The 18,040-nt window shown below is 35.3% G+C and overlaps 1 protein-coding gene across 1 annotated transcript in view; it reads right to left on the bottom strand.

Moving 5' to 3' along the window:
* Window positions 1-18,040, bottom strand: part of EXOC6B (exocyst complex component 6B) — a 595,194-nt gene that overhangs the window by 341,320 nt on the left and 235,834 nt on the right. The window contains exon 7 of the mRNA XM_012646509.1: window positions 4,984-5,160. Coding sequence (XP_012501963.1) covers window positions 4,984-5,160 — 177 coding nt within the window. The remainder of the gene's footprint in view (window positions 1-4,983; window positions 5,161-18,040) is intronic.

Here is an 18,040-nt window from a genome sequence, read left to right as displayed (position 1 = left end):
TGCATTTAAATTAGCAATTCCCTCTTGTTTTAATTCCATATTTGAAAAGAGGCACCAAAATCCGGAGAGCTAAACCTGGTCAACAAACATTAATTTGACCCATACTATATGATGGGTGGTATGGATGACATGGTTGTCCCCCTTCTCACAAATAATGTATCATATTGTGGGCTTCTTTGTATTTTATCTTCAAATATTTCAAAACTGATATTCACGATGAATCTAGGACCATAAATTTATTTTCAATTTAAAATGTTCGCTATTTCTAAAAAAATTTTTTAAAGTCCTATCTAGACATTTAGAGAAGAACATTAACATCTGCATATATCACAGGGTGATATAGAGATTCAACGCAAATTGCCTTACATGTTTTGACGGAAAATCAATTGAGTTAAGTTGATCAAAAATGGTAAAATACTGGCAGTTTTATATAGTTCAACTTTCATATATGCTCAGTTAAAAACACTTACTTTAATTATGACCCTTTCATTAGCTTAGTCAAAAATAACATAAAAATAAAGAGAGAATTTTACTAGGGAATACTTTTCTTTGCAACACTCCTCAAAAGCTGGGGTTTGGGGGTTGGGGGATAGAACAAAAAAAGAGAAAGAGACTAACTCCTTCAGTTCATTCAATATGATGAGGTAGTTTTTCATCCAAGATGACAACTTACTATTGAGACTTCATCTTCAGTTCCCCAGGCTGTTAAGTTTTTCCCATCCCTAGTATAAACTTTATTTCGGTTTAATAATATATTAACAATCCGCTTACTGTGTGAAAAAGCTCTGTTCCAGGTGTTTCGGTTTTCCTACTCACCTGATTTCATGATCTCCTCTTAAGTGTCATTAAGCTAAAGATATAGTAAATACAATAAATAGCCTAAAAATGTCATTCAACTCAAAGAATATATTAAATATATTTTCATTAAAAGCACAAGAAAGGGTAAAAAGTTTTTACTTTGAAGAATAAGTACCTAAACTTGTTAAATTAGAATTATAAAATTTCATTTAAAAATGGGCTGGTAATGTATAATAAAGAACAAATTTTAGAAAGCAAAATATAACTTTCTCTTCAAGTACTGGCTTATTGCCCAAAAAGTTTTAAATCATATTAATGGAAAATCAATAGGAGACTCAAATAATCATGGGTTTGTTTTATTTACATACCAAAAAAGCTTCCTCATGGTCCTCTATAGCCTTGAAGCTCAAAATGTGATCCAGGGACCAGAAGCCCCATCCTCACCTGGGACATTATTAAAAATGCAGACTCTCAGACTCATCCCCAACCTGCAGAATCATAATCTGCATTTTAATATGATTCCCAGGTGATTTCTATGCACAATAAAGTTCAAGAAGCATTGCTTGACAACATGGTACTTAAGTTGGGTCCTAGGAGTAAAATGAATTTCATGAACCTCTTGAAATTTCATGCAGAACTGTTTTTGAATGAATACATGTACATTTTACTGGGAAATCACTCCATATATTTTTACGGAACTCTCAAAGAGATACATGACCCCAAATAGATTAAGAACCACTGCCCTACAGGATTCTATGCCACAATTACCATACTCACAGATTAAAAGTCACAATATTCCAAAAACTATGCTGTTCTCAATGAGGTCTGTTGAAGAATGACAAGAATGAAGGTCAGAACGTCACAGTGGGTCATGAAAGACCTTATCTGAAGAATTTATTCACACCATGCAAGAACTATGCCAAGAAACCCGTTTGGAAACATCTAAATAAATAATTCTCTACATGAGGTTTGAGATTAAGAATGTGCACTTGAAGAAGATTCAAACTGAGAAGTAAATAAATATAAGGTAGGATTTTTTTTAAGATAGGATGCCTTTAGATGACAGTGAAGTGCTGAATTCTTGTTGTAAGAGCTCAATCAGCAAATATTTAATATGAATTCTGTTTGATTTAGGATATGAAACCATTTTAAAATATTAACTTCCAAGTACATTCTTATTGTACTATCTTTATGAGGAACCCCCCCCCCAGCATATTTTACTAATCTCACTTTCTCCATCTTCTCTGGACCTCATAGAACAAAGCAAGAAGAAACATGGCATAAAAATTAAAAGGAACTTATCCAGGATCTTAAGTGAGCTAATGATAAAGAATGGTTTCTATCCAGAAGGTTCTCAATGATATATAAGAACTATATATATATTTTATTTTTTTATCTTATCATCTAACCATCTCTTCAGGTTATCCAAGGGCAGAGACTATGGGTAACTTCTGTTTCCATCCTCACAGAATTTCATTTTCTTGATGAGTACCCAAAATGTACATTAAAGGAGTTAACTAGTCTTTCTTGGGAAAGACTTTATTATACTACCGCTGTTGACTAGTCACCTGTGATGAGCCTAATCCCTGACAGTCTGATCTCCAGGATGGATCCATATCCTAACACACCAGTCATTCCAGGCTGGAAGACAGAATGCTAGAAAATATTCAAGAGGATACAGTCCTCTCTCCTCCTTTCTATCTCCACAGGTTATCACACAAATAGTTGGTTCTTTTGTCTAAAGTGGTCCATTAGGTAACATTCAAAAGATTTTTTTTAGCTCTATTAAGAGCTATTAGGAGTTCTTGCAATCTAAGTACAATACAAATTAGGATGAAACTTTCAAGCATTGATAACTATTAATGTACCTCATTTACATGTCCTAGTCAAGTATAAATTTTAACTAAAAATGATAAATACAATTATTCACTTAAATGGCAGAAATGTGTCCCCTCGATAATGAAAACTACATAAAAGAAGGTAGTACTTTACAAATATGATAGTCCCTAAGACATTCAATCAAACTTAAATGCTAATGTTTTAGACACATAACTATTTGATTACTTGCCTTTCAGCCCAAACAGTTTAAACAGTACCAATTCTATTTTTGAAGTCAAAAAGGAATAATAATAGGTACAGGCATACTGACAATGGTGATACATAATAGAAGTCAGTAAGGAAGAATAATAAAACTAATGTTTGTTGACCACCTTTTATGGACAGACACTTATGCAATCCTATATGGCTGCAGTCCCCAACCCCTGGGCCGCAGACGAGTACCAGTCTATGGTCTTTTAGGAACCAGGCTGCACAGTAGGAGGTGAGTGGTGGGTGAGAGAGCAAAGCTTCATCTGTATTTACCACCGCTCCCCATCGCTTGCATCACAGAATAAGCTCCACCTCCTGTCAGACCAGTGGCAGCATTAGATTCTCACAGGAGCATGAACCCTACTGTAAACTGCACACGCCAGAGATCTAAGTTGCACGGTTCTTATGAGAACTAATGCCTGATGATCTGAGGTAGAGTTGAGGTGGTGATGCTAGCGCTGGGGAGTGACTGCAAATACAGATTGTCATTAGCAGAGAGGTTTGACTGCACAATAAATGTAATGTGCTTGAATCATCCCAAAACCATCCCCCACCTAGGTCCTTGGAAAAATCGTCTTCTGTGAAACCAGTCCCTGGTGCCAAAAAGGTTGGGGACTGCTGCTATATGGGGGAGACTTTACTTGATAGCTGAAGACTAAGGTTCCAACAGATTAAGCAAATTACTTAAGATTACAAAGTTAGACAGTGACGAGTTTTTGAGCATAACTTTTGGAGACAGAGAAGAGAAAGAAGGGTAGTAAGGGTATAATAGGAGACAAGGATGACGAAGAAATAGTGAACCCAGTTTTATCTGAAGAAATGAAACAATTAAAAGGAGAAAAGCGCTTAAAGGCAAAAAAGTTTACTGAGTATAGGAGTAAATGGTTTCTCACATATATCAGTAGCCATTTTAAAAGTAAATGATATGATTATTAATAATGTTAAAAAATAAAATGGCAAAGCCAGGACTGGAATATAGTCTGACTCTAAAGCTCATGCTCCTAAACACTACACTCGCAAAGACACTGATCCAATTAATGCAAATGATAAGTATTTACAAAAAACATTTGAACAGGAAATCTCAAATGCCACAACAGTTTTAAAAAACACATTAAATATACTTCCAACAACAAAGAAGAATATAAAAATATGTACCAGTTAAGCCACTTAATCTTATTCTTGCCTGACAGTGACACATAACTCATCTAAGAGGTTATGGATATCTCATAAAATTCCTAGATATCCCATAATCACTCATATATGTATTTCCTCCAGAAATGTATTCTCAACTTTCTGGAACCTTTTTATATTTTCAACTTGAATCATTTCTCAAGGTAAATCTATTTGTTCACTCCTAACTTTTTGAAGTAACATCTTATATTTACCTCAAGTAACTCTGTTCTAGTTTTAGTAGAGGTCACCTAGACCTCTTGTCTCTAGGTCAGGTTACCTCTCTACTCTTCCCTTAATGTAGCTCCCAGTCAGTATAGAATCAAAAAACGCTGAATCTAGGCCGGGCGCGGTGGCTCACGCCTGTAATTGTAGCTCTCTGGGAGGCCGAGGCGGGCGGATTGTTTGAGCTCAGGAGTTCGAGACCAGCCTGAGCAAGAGCAAGACCCCGTCTCTACTAAAATTAGAAAGAAATTAATTGGACAACTAAAAATATATAGAAAAAATTAGCCGGGCATGGTGGTGCATGCCTGTAGTCCCAGCTACTTGGGAGGCTGAGGCAGAAGGATCACTTGAGCCCAGGAGTTTGAGGTTGCCGTGAGCTAGGATGACGCCACGGCACTCTAGCCCAGGCAAAAAGAGTGAGATTCTGTCTCAAAAAAAAAAAACAACAAAAAAAAAACGCTGAATCTTTTCAAAATTGGAAGAATGCATTTAAAATTTAAATTCTTTAAAAAGAATCACAATCTAAATTATCCTAATGTATCTTTGGTTTCGTTAAATTGAGGCCCATTTCTATTCAAAATAGCATTTAATATCCAGATCACACAAATTGTATTATATGGATAAACTTTTGATCACATCTCAACCATATACTACATATAAGCTTAAAAATAGTTTCACTTCCCCAGTTCAAATGTTAGTTACCTCTTCATCATCGTCCTCATCTTCAACATCCAGAATTCCTGAATCCTGTTCAGACTTGGGGCTAGTGCTTTCTATCTCTGTATCAAAGATTATATATGCATCTTTCTTAGATTTTCTCTTGCTACCTATTCTGGGTTGTTGCAAGACGATGTTATCCAGGTTTCTTTGCTGTTGGGCCTATATAGAGAAAAACACACACAAACACACCAAAAAAAAAAAGGAAAGAAAAAAAAATGTAATTAAGCTTTTAATGAATTTCTAATTTTGAACAAATTGTTACCTTAAATACCACAACAAAAGGCCTTAGTACATAAAGTTTTAGTCTCATAAAGAAAACCAAACATATTAATGCATATATTTTTAATTCTGAAGTTACCCTATCTTAACTCAGTTTCCAAGTTAACACAGAAGAAAGTTAATCAGTCAATATTATCATAAGACATTTCAAATATATCCACTAAATCAGCACAAAATGAAATCTACCAATTTTTGCTTAAGTAGTCAAGACATTAGTGCAAATGCCTAATATTTATCTCTTACAAGAAAATGCCATACAGAAACCATAATGGTTGGGGGAGTACAGGTGGGAGCTTGGGATTAATTTTGTCACATTTAAACTCAGGGGACTCTTAAAAACAGTTATGTGGATATAAGAGACCAATAAAATGTAATCAGGAGAATGAATTATCTTTAGAAAGCAATTCGAACTAATTAATCTAACAGGATTCCATGACCATCAATCTGTGGAAAACAGGGTTTTAAAGGTTTTCTTCTTCTGAACTTTTATAGAAAAGGTAATATAATCTCCTCAACCTGACAAAATAGACTGAAATGATGACATGGTTTCAACAGATAAAAAGAAGTGGAAAGTGTGACTATTCAGAGTCAACAACAGAAGCATTAAATGACACAGTATTAGAGCTGCAAGTGACCTTAGTCACCAATCAGGAAACTGAGGCTAGAAGACAAAGGATTTGTTCAAGGTCACAAGGCTACAGAGTGGTAAATCAGAAGCTCAAAGTGTGATCTTCTAAATTCCAGATCAGTGATCTTTCTATTACACCAATAGTCCCTTAAAGCATGACAAAAATCTTTCCCAAAAAGCGGTTCTGTAGTCAAATCAATGGGAAATACCGCATGCCACATAGCCTTCTTGTAGATATACAATACACATTAACAGGATAAAAGCTGGGAGAAGTCCTATTTTAAAGAAACTTGTTTAATTTGGTTTAATCTAGCATGTTCCAAAAGTATTTCCCAATGGAACTTTCCTTTTTTCTTTCTTTCTTTCTTTCAATGTAATACTTAGTATTATCCCAAGATACAAAGCTTGAGCATGTGACCTCTTGGAATACATGTCCTTAATCAACATTTGATATTTCTCCTCCGTGATAAATAGAAATTAGTTCGGGAGAAAAATCAGCATCTCTAAAGCTTCTGAATGAGATTAAGGAAATGAAGATAAATTTTAAATATAAGAAGTTAGTTCAGGCCCTGGTCAAAAGAGACAATTACAACAGGACAGAGAAAAATTTGAACTGTGTGAACTAGTTGCTGCCAGGAAAATGAAAAGAATCTACATTCCAGAGATTTGAATCAATGGACAAACTTGTTTCTCTACATATTACCTATTGATATTTTGGTTAGACTTACATAAAATACAAGGCTTTGATTACAAACTGAGAGAGAGAAGGTACCCGAAAACATTTCACTAAGGTTTATACACGAGACACACATATCTTACAAGCATTTAATTAACCAAGTTATAGAACATTCTTTCTGTTTTTCCCAAAAGTAACATGTTCTTCCCCACTTACTTCCAACGTAAAACACACAAAAAGGAATTAAGGACTCTGGGGAGGCACAAAGGAAGGGAGAATTTCCTCTAAAGCTTTCATATTTAAAAAGCAAGCCCTCAACTAGACAGTGATCACTTGCTTCCCTGACTCTATCATATCAGTATAGCAAAATCAAAATCTTCCATAAATGGGTCTTATTTTATTGAATCCCAAGTTAATTATTTTTCTTTCACGATCAAATATGCTAGTGTATCAAAAGCAATCAAGAGGAGTCACATGTATGTACTGTCATTTAAACATGAAATAATATAAATCTGAAAAGTATCCTATGGAAATAATTTTAGATTTTTCTATGATTTGTTCTTTTTAGTCAGGATCTGGTTTTCCTATCAATTTGGAGGAGTGCAAAATCGTTTGGACCAAACCAGCAAATTGAGATAGCAAACACTATGCTGGAAATCAAAGTGCTTCAAGTTGTATTCTAAAGCTCTGTCAGAACCTGCATTCTCTGTCAGAATTATTAAAGCTTCTCCAGTCTGTAAAAAGGAGCAATCAAGGCAGACCTGCCAAGCAGGAACTGGCCAAGTTGGAAACATCAAATTTCAAACAAAGCAACGAAATAAATATTCAGATATTACCATTATGGATGCAAATGAAAATTACCATCTATTCACAATGTATGTTATGAGATTGGCAGGAAGTAGTAAAGACTAAATATAGATATAAATATATAAATACATATAATATATATTAAAATGAAAATGTGACACTAAAGTCCACAAAAAATAAAAGTCTAGCAAAAGCCCTTCAGTGTTCTTTTCTAACATGCTAAGCTTTTTTAAAAAATCAGGATCATTTATTCTATCCATTCAAAGACAATCCTTATAAAGAAGCAACTCTCTGATCTCTCCTGACCAGGTCGGAGCAGGCGGAGAGGGGCACAAAGCATACACGTAGTAGCTAGACCTTAGAAAGCATTTAGGTGTTTTCATTTTCTTAGTTGTTCATTCTCTTTATGAATAATTTTTGTACACTTAACCACCCCTTCCTCAAGATTCACTCACATATAATATATTCTCCTCCAATTTCCTATTATATAGAAATTGAGCAAAGTTTAGCCCTCAACGCCTTTTCTCTCTTACCACTCTTACCACCCTCCTGAAATGCACAGCACATCTCCGTTTTCCTATTGCTACTGTGTGTTCTACCATCACCTCATTTCCAGCATACCTAAAACGGAACTCATCACCTTCCCATTACAATCCCTGTACCTACTGTAGCCAGGCTCTTCTGAAGCCACATTGTTTATCATGCCAATTAGACATGAGGGAAATTGGGGAAAAAATTTAAACAAGTGCAAGTCCAAACTTCATAATCCATCACATAGATCCCACCATAATGGAAGTTGAATCTAATTTTCCAATGTACTTATCCAGTACTCTCCAACATGACTCTTCCACTTGGATGAGACTCTACTTCATAATACACTAAGTAAATTTCCACTTCTGTATCCTTATTTAGGCCATTTCTCTCCCTTTAACCTCTTCCTGCCCAAATCCAATCTTTCCTATGAAACCCAATTAAAATTCTTCTTCCTTTAGAAAGCCTTCTCTCACTGCTCTAACTTATGGAGCTTTCTCTCTGTATTCCTACTTTCAAACACATGTTGAATGTATACTTGGTACCAGACATTGTGCTGCACACTGGTTATACAAAGAAATAAGATAGAGTCCCTAACTTATGAATCTCACATCACACCATTATGGGAAGCACATAGGCAAGTAAATAGCTGGAATTCAGTGCAACAAATATAATGATAGAAACAAATACAGAGGACAATAATTGGACAAAGGAGAAAGTAATCAGATCTGCTTGGAAAAGTTTCAAGGAAGGCTTCACAGAGGAACAGGCACTAAAGGTGCCCTTGAAAGATAAATATGATTTTTCCAAACAGAGATAGATGAAAAAGGTTAACCATTGCACAATAAGCAAATAGCAGGAGAAAGGACCATGGGTGAAAAAACATTATCCACCCAGGGAATAATACGTAATTTTATATAATTAGAGCATAGGTTCTGAAGGATTAATAAGAGATAAAGATGCCACATTAAGTAGTTGCAATGTTAGCTAGTAGGAAATAGGAGAAATGATGAAAGAACGTAAGCAGGGTAATAACAGGATTAGCTTTAGAATTAGACAAATACTCTAGGAACAGAGAAGTAGTCAACTGGGAGAAGGTAAAGACTAAAAGCAGGAAAATCGATATATATCAGTAATCAGTCCAAATAAGAATTTGAACAAAGGTAGCAGCAGACATATAAGAAGCAGAAGTAACACAATTTACTGATTTAAATGTAATACATGGGAAGAGAAGAAGGAAATAAGAATAATTCCAAGTATTCTGGCCTTGATGACTACTAGATGGTAGGGCCATTCCAAGCAATAGGAACCATAAAAATAGTAAGTTAAGCACAGGATGATGAGGATGAGTTCAGTAAACTGGTTGTATTAATATATCCAGGTGAAAATGACAATAAAACCCTTCGGTACACAACTCTTCTCTCTCTCAAGATAAGAAACCCTTTACCATTCTTAGAATGCTCCAAGTCCAGACATAGTGATGTACACATAGTAAATTTGGATATATGTTTACTGTACAAAGGCAATAGATAACAAAAGGAATCCATATGAGAATAAGATGTGGCACAATAAAATAAAGGGACATCTGCAAAAGATATGACATGGGTGCTCTCCTACCTATTATCAGGGAGGGAAGAACCCATAAGCATTACCTAATCTGCACTATTAACCTTAAAAAGTCACTATTAACACTTTTACAAGTGTCAAAGTAGTTCTATGAGATATCCTATACATGCCATTAAATAAAGGTTTACTGTGAAATACAAATTCAAGGAGTACCTATAAATAAAATTCAGAGAGTTAAAATAATGAAATCAAAAGCCAGTCTCTAGTCTTTCTCAACCCAATACTGACCTCTAGTGGACTAGAGGAGTACATACATATAACCTTTACAATCAGAAACTAGTTGAAAAGAGAGGTTTAGATTTATAGGTTGAAAGCCTAATATAACAAAAAGACTTCAATAATAAGGTGTAATAACGAAGGAGTAGGGAGGGGGATGGGCTTTCTGGAGTAATATAAGTCTTTAAGTCTAAGCTCTGCAATTTAATAATTCTATAACCTTGGGCAGGTTACTTTGCTTCTTTGTTACATTACATCCCCATCTATTAAAAAACACAATCAAATCTACTTCAAATCTGCCCCAAGGATTAAATGAGATAATACATATGAAGTATCTTGAATTTAAAGGAAAAAAAACGCTATAAACCATATACTCTACCTGTCTTCCCTATGAAAATGAGACAGGAATCTTGTTTCACTGTCTACTGTGGAACCATCTGAGACCTAGCAACATTTCAATACATAGTCATTAATGGCATCTAATATTGCTATACATTATCATTCAATTTTGCAGTTGTATACATCGCAAGTATTATGTATCTGTACTGTACAACACTAGAATTCCATTCAAATCCTCTCAGCTTCACCTTTTATTCCAGCTACCATCAGCAACCAGTTCTAAACCAGCTTGAAAGCATGACAAAATGTAACTTGACACCAGCTCAGGCACTTACAGTATACCTCTGGCTTCCTGCCCTGGGGCTTTTCTAATACCACAATGTGGAATCCAGCAAAAAACACTTAGCACTCACGAAGCACAAACCAGAAGTGAAGCAACCCTTGAAAAGGAGCTGACTGATAAATGCTTCTCCTCTTTGTTCCTCCCATGGTTAAGGTCCACAAGTCTTCTCAGAAAGTCCCTTGGATTAAGAAACCAGCTGTCCTAGCACTGTACCAATACACTGACTCACCCACCTTTTTTCTCTCCTACTCACCCTTATTCCAAGATCATATGATTGAATAAACCACTCACATATCAGTCCCCCAGGTTCCTTGGGGGGGCGGGGGGTGGACACCTATACAGAAGCAATGCTACAAATTATATCTGAATTCTCCTCAGAAACTGTGCAATCAAGAAGAGACTAGAGTGAAATATTGAAAGTACTGAAAGGAAAAAACAGCCACCTTCAACAACCAACCTAGAATTTTGTACCCTGAGAAATTATTATTCAAAAGTAAGGGAGAAATAAAGACTATCTGGCAAACAAAAATTGAGAGAATCTGTTGCAAGTAGACCTGCCATGCAAGAAATATTAAAAAGTTCTTCAGAGAGAAGGAAAACTATATAGATCAGAAACTTGGATTGACATTAAAAACAAGGAAGTTATTGCAGGGGTTAGGAGTGAGGGAGGGACAAACAGACAGAATACAGAGGAGTTTCAGGGGACTGAAATTATTTTGAATGGCGCCATAATACAATGGTAGATACACATAATTATACATTTGACAAAATCCATAGAATGTACATGGTGAACTTTAGGTGATAATAATAAGCCAATGTAGGTTTACTGACCAACAAATGTACCCCGGTGGTACAGAATATCAATAATGGGGACAGTGGGTATGTGGGTACTCTCTGTTACTTTATGCTTAATTTTGTTATGAATATAAAATTGCTCTAAATAATAAAGTTTATTAATTTTAAAAAATCTAATAATATTGAAATTATTTCAATGAAAACCATTATATTCTTCCTTGCCTTTTCCTACCCCAAATCCATCTCTTTAGAGTTACTATTTTACATCTACATTTCTAAATAATACCATTCCTTTGTGATAAAAACTTACCTCACTTAAAAGTCTGGGTCCCTTAACACTACTGCTTTTTCAATTATCTCCCCAACATAGTATGTTAAACTAAAACAATAATCAATATTACATTGTTATGGCCATGTGAGCATACTATCTCAGTACAGAGCCAAGTATATAGGCATCAAATACATATATTTCATTATATTTTTTTCAGTTCTAGAACTGAAAAATATAATATTTGAAATAAGGAATTCATCATTTGATAATTTGATAAACTTAATGGCCAAATAGAGATAACAAACAATAAGACTTAGTGATCTTGAAGACAGGAAGATAGATCAATGGAAATTATACAATTTGGAAAAAAGAGACAAATAAAAGACATAAAGAAAAAAACAATAAAAGCTATGCACAGAGCCTGAGAAACATGTAAGATAATGTCAAAAGGTCTAACAGAAGTTGAACTGAACTCCCAAAAAAATAAAAGAGACAAAGTAAGGCAAAAAATTTTTTTGAAGGAATAATGGATAAAAATTTACCAAGTCTGATAAAAGACATAAAGTTACAGATCCAAGAAGTTCAGTAAACTCCAAACCATGAAGAAAACTATGGCTAGGCACATGATAGTCACACTGTTGAAAAGTAAAGATAAAGAGAAAATTTTGAAAGTCACAGAGAAAAATAACATACTGTATTTAACGGAAAAACAATACAAGTGAATGTTGAATTCTCATCAGAAACTACAGAGGCCAGAAAGCAGTAGAACAACATCTTTAAAGTGATTAAAGAAACAAAAAGCTTATCAACCCAGAATTCTATACCCAGCAAATATCTTTCAGAGTGTTATGGATTAAAAAGACAAGTTGAAGTCCAGAATACTAACACCTCAGAATGTAAACTTATTTGGAAACAAGATCAATTTAGATGTACTAAAGTTAAGACAAAGTCATATTGAAGTAGGGTGGCAAACCAACAGAAGCTAGGAAGGGACAAGGAAAGATTCACTCCCCACGGGTTTCAGAGAGAACACAGCCCTGCTCACACCTTGATTTTGGACCTCTAGCCTTCAGACCAATGAGACAAGAAATTTCTATTGTTTCAAGCCACCCAGTTTGTGGTACTTTGTTATGGCAGCCCTAAGAAACTAATACAGGAATAAAGGTAAAATAAAAACATTTTCAGATGAAAGAAAACTAAGGAAATTTAAAGCCAGGAAACCTATACTAAAAAAAGTGCTAAAGGAAGTTCTTTAAATTCATAGGGATTTAAGACCAGCAAACCCATACTTTAGGAAATGCTATTGAAAATATAAATGAAATTGACATACGTTTAGTCAGACTAAGAAAAAAAGAGAGAAGACACAAATATTAATAATTAAAATCAGAGACAAAAAAGGAGACATTACAACTGATACTGCAGTAATCCCAAGAATCATTAGCAACTTCTATGAGCAACTACATGCCAATATATTGGAAAACCTAGAAGAAATGGATAAAATCCTGGACACATATAATCTACAACAATTGAACCTGAATAAACCAATAACAAGTAATAAGACAGAAGCACTAATAAAAAGTCTCCTACCAAAGAAAACTCCAGGATCTGATGGCTTCACTGCTAAATTCTACCAAGCACTAAAAGAACTAATACCAACCCTACTTAAACAATTACAAAAAATCAAGGAGTAGGGAATACTCCCAAACTCATTCTATGAGGCTTGTATCACTCTAATACCAAAACCAGACAAAGACACAACAAAAAAAGAAAACTATAAGTCAATATCTCTGATGAATATAGATGCAAAAATCCTCAACAAAATACAAGCAAACCAAATTCAACATTACATTAACAGATTGTTCATCATTATCAAGTGAGATTCATCCCAGGGATGCAAGGATGGTTCAACATACATAAACCAATCAATATGATACATCATACAAATCCGATAAAGGGCTGATAACCAGAATCTACTTAGAACTCGGGAAAATCAACAAGAAAAAATCAAACGACCCTATCAAAAAGTGGGCAAAGGACATGAACAGAAACTTTTCAAAAGAAGACAGAATAATGGTCAAAAAACATATGAAAAAATGCTCAACATCTCTAATCATCAGGGAAATGCAAATTAAAACCACAATGAGATATCACTTATCTCCAGTGAGACTGGCCTTTATCAAAAAGTCCCAAAACAATAAATGTTGGCATGGATGCAGAGAGATAGGAACACTCATGCGCTGTTGGTGGGATTGCAAACTAGTGCAACCTCTGTGGAAAGCAATATGGAGATACTTTAAAGAGATACAAGTAGAACTACCATTTGACCCAGCAATCCCATTACTGGGCATCTACCCAAAAGAGCAAAAGTCATTCTATGAAAAAGACACCTACACTCGAATGTTCATAGCAGCACAATTCACAATTGCAAAGATGTGGAAACAACCCAAGTGTCCATCAATACATGAGTAGATTAATAAAATGTGGTATATATATATCATGGAGTACTATTCAGCTTTAAGAAACAATGGTGATGTAGCACCTCTTGTAAACTCCTGGATAGAGCTGGAACGCATTCTACTAAGTGAGGTATCCCAAGAATGGAAAGACAAGCACCACATGTACTCACCATCAAATTGGTATTAACTGATCAACACACAAGTGCACATATAATAATAACATCTATTGGATGTTGGGCAGGGGGGAGGGAGAAGGGGGAGGGAGGAGGAGGGAGGAGGGGACGAGTATATGCATACACAAAGAGTGCAATGCGCACTACCCGAAGGATGGATATATTTGAAACTCGGACTTGGCGGGGAGGGGGGAGCAAGGGCAACATACGTAACCTAAACATCTGTACCCCCATAATATGCTGAAATAAAAAAATATATATGATACATCATATCAACAGAGCAAAGCACAAAAGTCATATGATTATTTCAATTGATACTGAATCAATACAGGATAAAATTCAATATCCCTTCATGAAAAAACTTTCAAAAAACTGGGTATAGAAGGAACTTACCTCAACACTATAAAAGCCATGTATCAGAGACTAAAGCTAGAATCATAGTGAATGGGGGAAAAACTGAAAGTCTTTCCTCTAACATCTGGACAAGACAACAATGCCTACTTTTACCACTGTTATTCAACAATGCTACTAGAAGTTCTAGCTAGAGAAATCAGACAACAAAAAAAAATAAAGAGCATCCAAATTGGAAAGTTAGAAGTCAAATTATCCTCATTTGCAGATGATATGATCTTATATCTAGAGAAACCTAAAGACTCCACCAAAAAATTATTGGAACTAATAAAAAAATTTCAGTAAAGTTGCAGGATACAAAACCAATACATAAAAATCAGTAGTATTTCTATATGCCAACAGTAAACAATCTGAAAAAGAAAACAAGAAAGTAATTACATTTACAATAGCTACAAATAAAATATCTAGGAATAAACTTAATCAAATAAGTGAAAGATCTCTATAATGAAAACTATAAAACATTGATGAAAGAAATTGAAGAGGATACAAAAAAATGGAAAGATATTCCATGCTCATGAATTGGAAGAATCAATATTATAAAAATGTCCATACTACCCAAAGCAATGTACAGATTCAATGCAATCTCCATCAAAATACCAATGACATTCTCCACAGAAATATAAAAAATAATCCTAAAATTTATATGGAACCACAAAAGGTCCAGAATAGCTAAAGCCATTCTGAGCAAAAAGAATAAAACTGGAGGAATCACATTATCTGACTTCAAATTATACTACAGAGCCGTAGAAAGCCAAACAGCATGGTCCTGGCATAAAAACAGACACAAAGACCGGTGGAACAGAATAGAGAACCCAGAAATAAATCCACACATCTATACTGAACTTAAATTTGACAAAGGTGCCAGGAACTGTAGTGGGGAAAAGACAGTCTCTTCAATAAACAGTGATGGGAAAACTGGATATCCATATGTAGAAGAATGAAACTAGACCCTTACCTCTTCTCATATACAAAAACAAATCAAAATGGATTAATGACTTAAATCTAAGACCTGAAACTATGAAAATACTAAAAGAAAATATTGGGGAAATGCTTCAGGACATCGGTCTGGACAAGCACAGGCAACCAAAGTAAAACTGAACAAATGAGATCACATCAAGCTAAAAACCTTGTGCAAAGCAAAGGAAAAGCAAAGGAAACAGTTAACAAACTGAAGAGACAACCCACAGAAAGGGAGAAAATATTTGCAAACTACCTATCTGACAAGGAATTAACAACTAGAACATATAAGGAGCTCCAACTACTCAATAGGAAAAAAATCAAATAATCAGATTTAAAAATGGGCAAAGGATCTGAATAGACATTTCTCAAAAGAAGAAATGGTCATAAAAATGGCCAACAGGTATATGAAAAAATGTTTAACATCATTAGTTATCAGAGAAATGCAAATCAAAACTACATAAGACACCATCTTACCCTAGTTAAAATGGCTTTTATCAAAAAGACAGGCAATAATGAATGCTAGCAAAGATGAGGAGAAAGGGAAGCCCTCATACATTGTTGGTGAGAATGTAAACTAGTGCAAACACTATGGAGAACAGTATTGAAATTCCTCAAAAAAACTAAAAATAGAACTACCATATGACCCAGCAACCCCACTGCTGGGTATATATCCAAAAAAGCAGAATTCAGTATATCAAAAAGATATCTGCACTCCCATGTTTACTGCAGCACTATTCACAATAGAATAGCCAAGATTGGGAATCAACCTAAGTGTCATCAATGAATGAATGGATAAAGAAATTGTGGTACATATGCACAATGGAATATTGTATAGTCATAAAATAGAATGAAATCCTGCCATTTGCAACAACATGGATGGAAATAGAGAACATTATGTTAAGTGAAATAAGCCAAGCACAGAAAGACAAATCTCACATGTTCTCACTCTTATGTGGGAGCTAAATATTAAAAATAATTGATCTCATGGAGAAAGAGAGTAGAATGATGGCTACCAGAGGCTAGGTAGGGAGAAGGGACAAAGATAAATATAGTTAGATAGACAGAATGAACAATAATCAATAAGACAACAAAGTAACTATAATCAACAATAAGTTAGGGTATAATTTTAAATAACTAAAAAGAGTAGAATTGGGGTGTTCCTAACACAAAGAAATGATAAATGCCTGAGATGATAGATATCCCAGTTACCTTGATTTGATTGATTCACATTGTATGCCTGTATCAAAATATCACATGTACCCTATAAATACATGCAACTCTTATGGACCAATAATTAAAAATTTTAAAAAAAGGGGGGAATGCTAAAGGGGGCTAGGCATGGTGGCTCCTGCCTATAATCCTAGCACTTTGGGAGGCCAAGGTCGGAGGAGTTTGACACCAGCCTGAGCACATAGCAAGACCCCATCTCTACAAAAAACAGAAAAATTAGCTGGGCATGCTGTCACGTGCCTGTGGTCCCAGCTTCTCAGAAAGCTGGGGCAAGAGAATCACTTAAGTCCAGGAGTTTGAAGTTGTAACGAGCTATGATGATGCTACTGCACTCTAGCCCAGACAACAGAGTAAGACTCTGTCTCATGCCTATAATCCCAGCACTTTGGGAGGCCGAGGTGGAAGAACTCCTTGAGGCCAGCAGTTCAAAACCAGTCTGGGCAACATAGCAAGACCCCATCTCTACAAAATATTAAAAAATTAGCCAGGTGTGGTGGTACATGCCTGTAGTCCTAGGTACTAGGGAGGCTGAGGCAGAAGGATCACTTGAGTCCAGGAATTTGAGGTTATAGTAAGCTATGTTTGAACCACTGTATGTCAGCCTGGACAAGAGAGAGAGACCCTGTCTCGATCAATCAATTAATCAACCAATAAAATTTTTTTTTTATTTCAGCAAATTATGGGTGTACAGATGTTTAGGTTACGTGTGTTGCCCTTGGTTCCTCCCCCACCGAAGTCCATGTTTCAAATATGTCCATCCTTCGGGTAGTGCGCATTGCACTCCTTGTGTATACAAATACCCGTCCCCTCCTCCCTCCTCCCCCCTCCTCCCGCCGCCCTCCCCGTGGTACAGATGTTTAGGTTACGTGTGTTGCCCTTGTTTCCAATAAAATTTTTTTAAGTGCTACAGGAAGTTCTTTAGGCTGATGGAAAATGACACCCAATGGAAATTCAGATCCTCTGGTGTGAATGAAGGAAGAGCATCAGAAATGGGCAAATATAAAAGGTTGTAAGTTGGACAAATGTAAAAAAAGAATGTAAAAAAAGAAAAGAGAGTTGTTTTTAAAATACAGAGTGTTCAAGGAAAGCCTCTATCATAAAGTAGCATTTGTGTTTCAGATCTTTAAAAGCTTGTTTATTTAATTTTTTGGAGGGCTTAGGAGAACGAGACAAACACATGCAGTCAGTCTACCATGTTTAAACCCAAGTCCTCACACAGATTTAAAACTATTGTGTTGTAATATACTCTAATATCTAAAAATGCCCACGTTAATCATACTTCACAAATTTCTTAGGCA

Source organism: Propithecus coquereli, unplaced genomic scaffold (assembly GCF_000956105.1).
Source record: "Propithecus coquereli isolate 6110/MARCELLA unplaced genomic scaffold, Pcoq_1.0 Scaffold243, whole genome shotgun sequence".
Taxonomy (NCBI): domain Eukaryota; kingdom Metazoa; phylum Chordata; class Mammalia; order Primates; family Indriidae; genus Propithecus; species Propithecus coquereli.
This window is presented reverse-complemented; position numbering and strand designations above follow the sequence as displayed.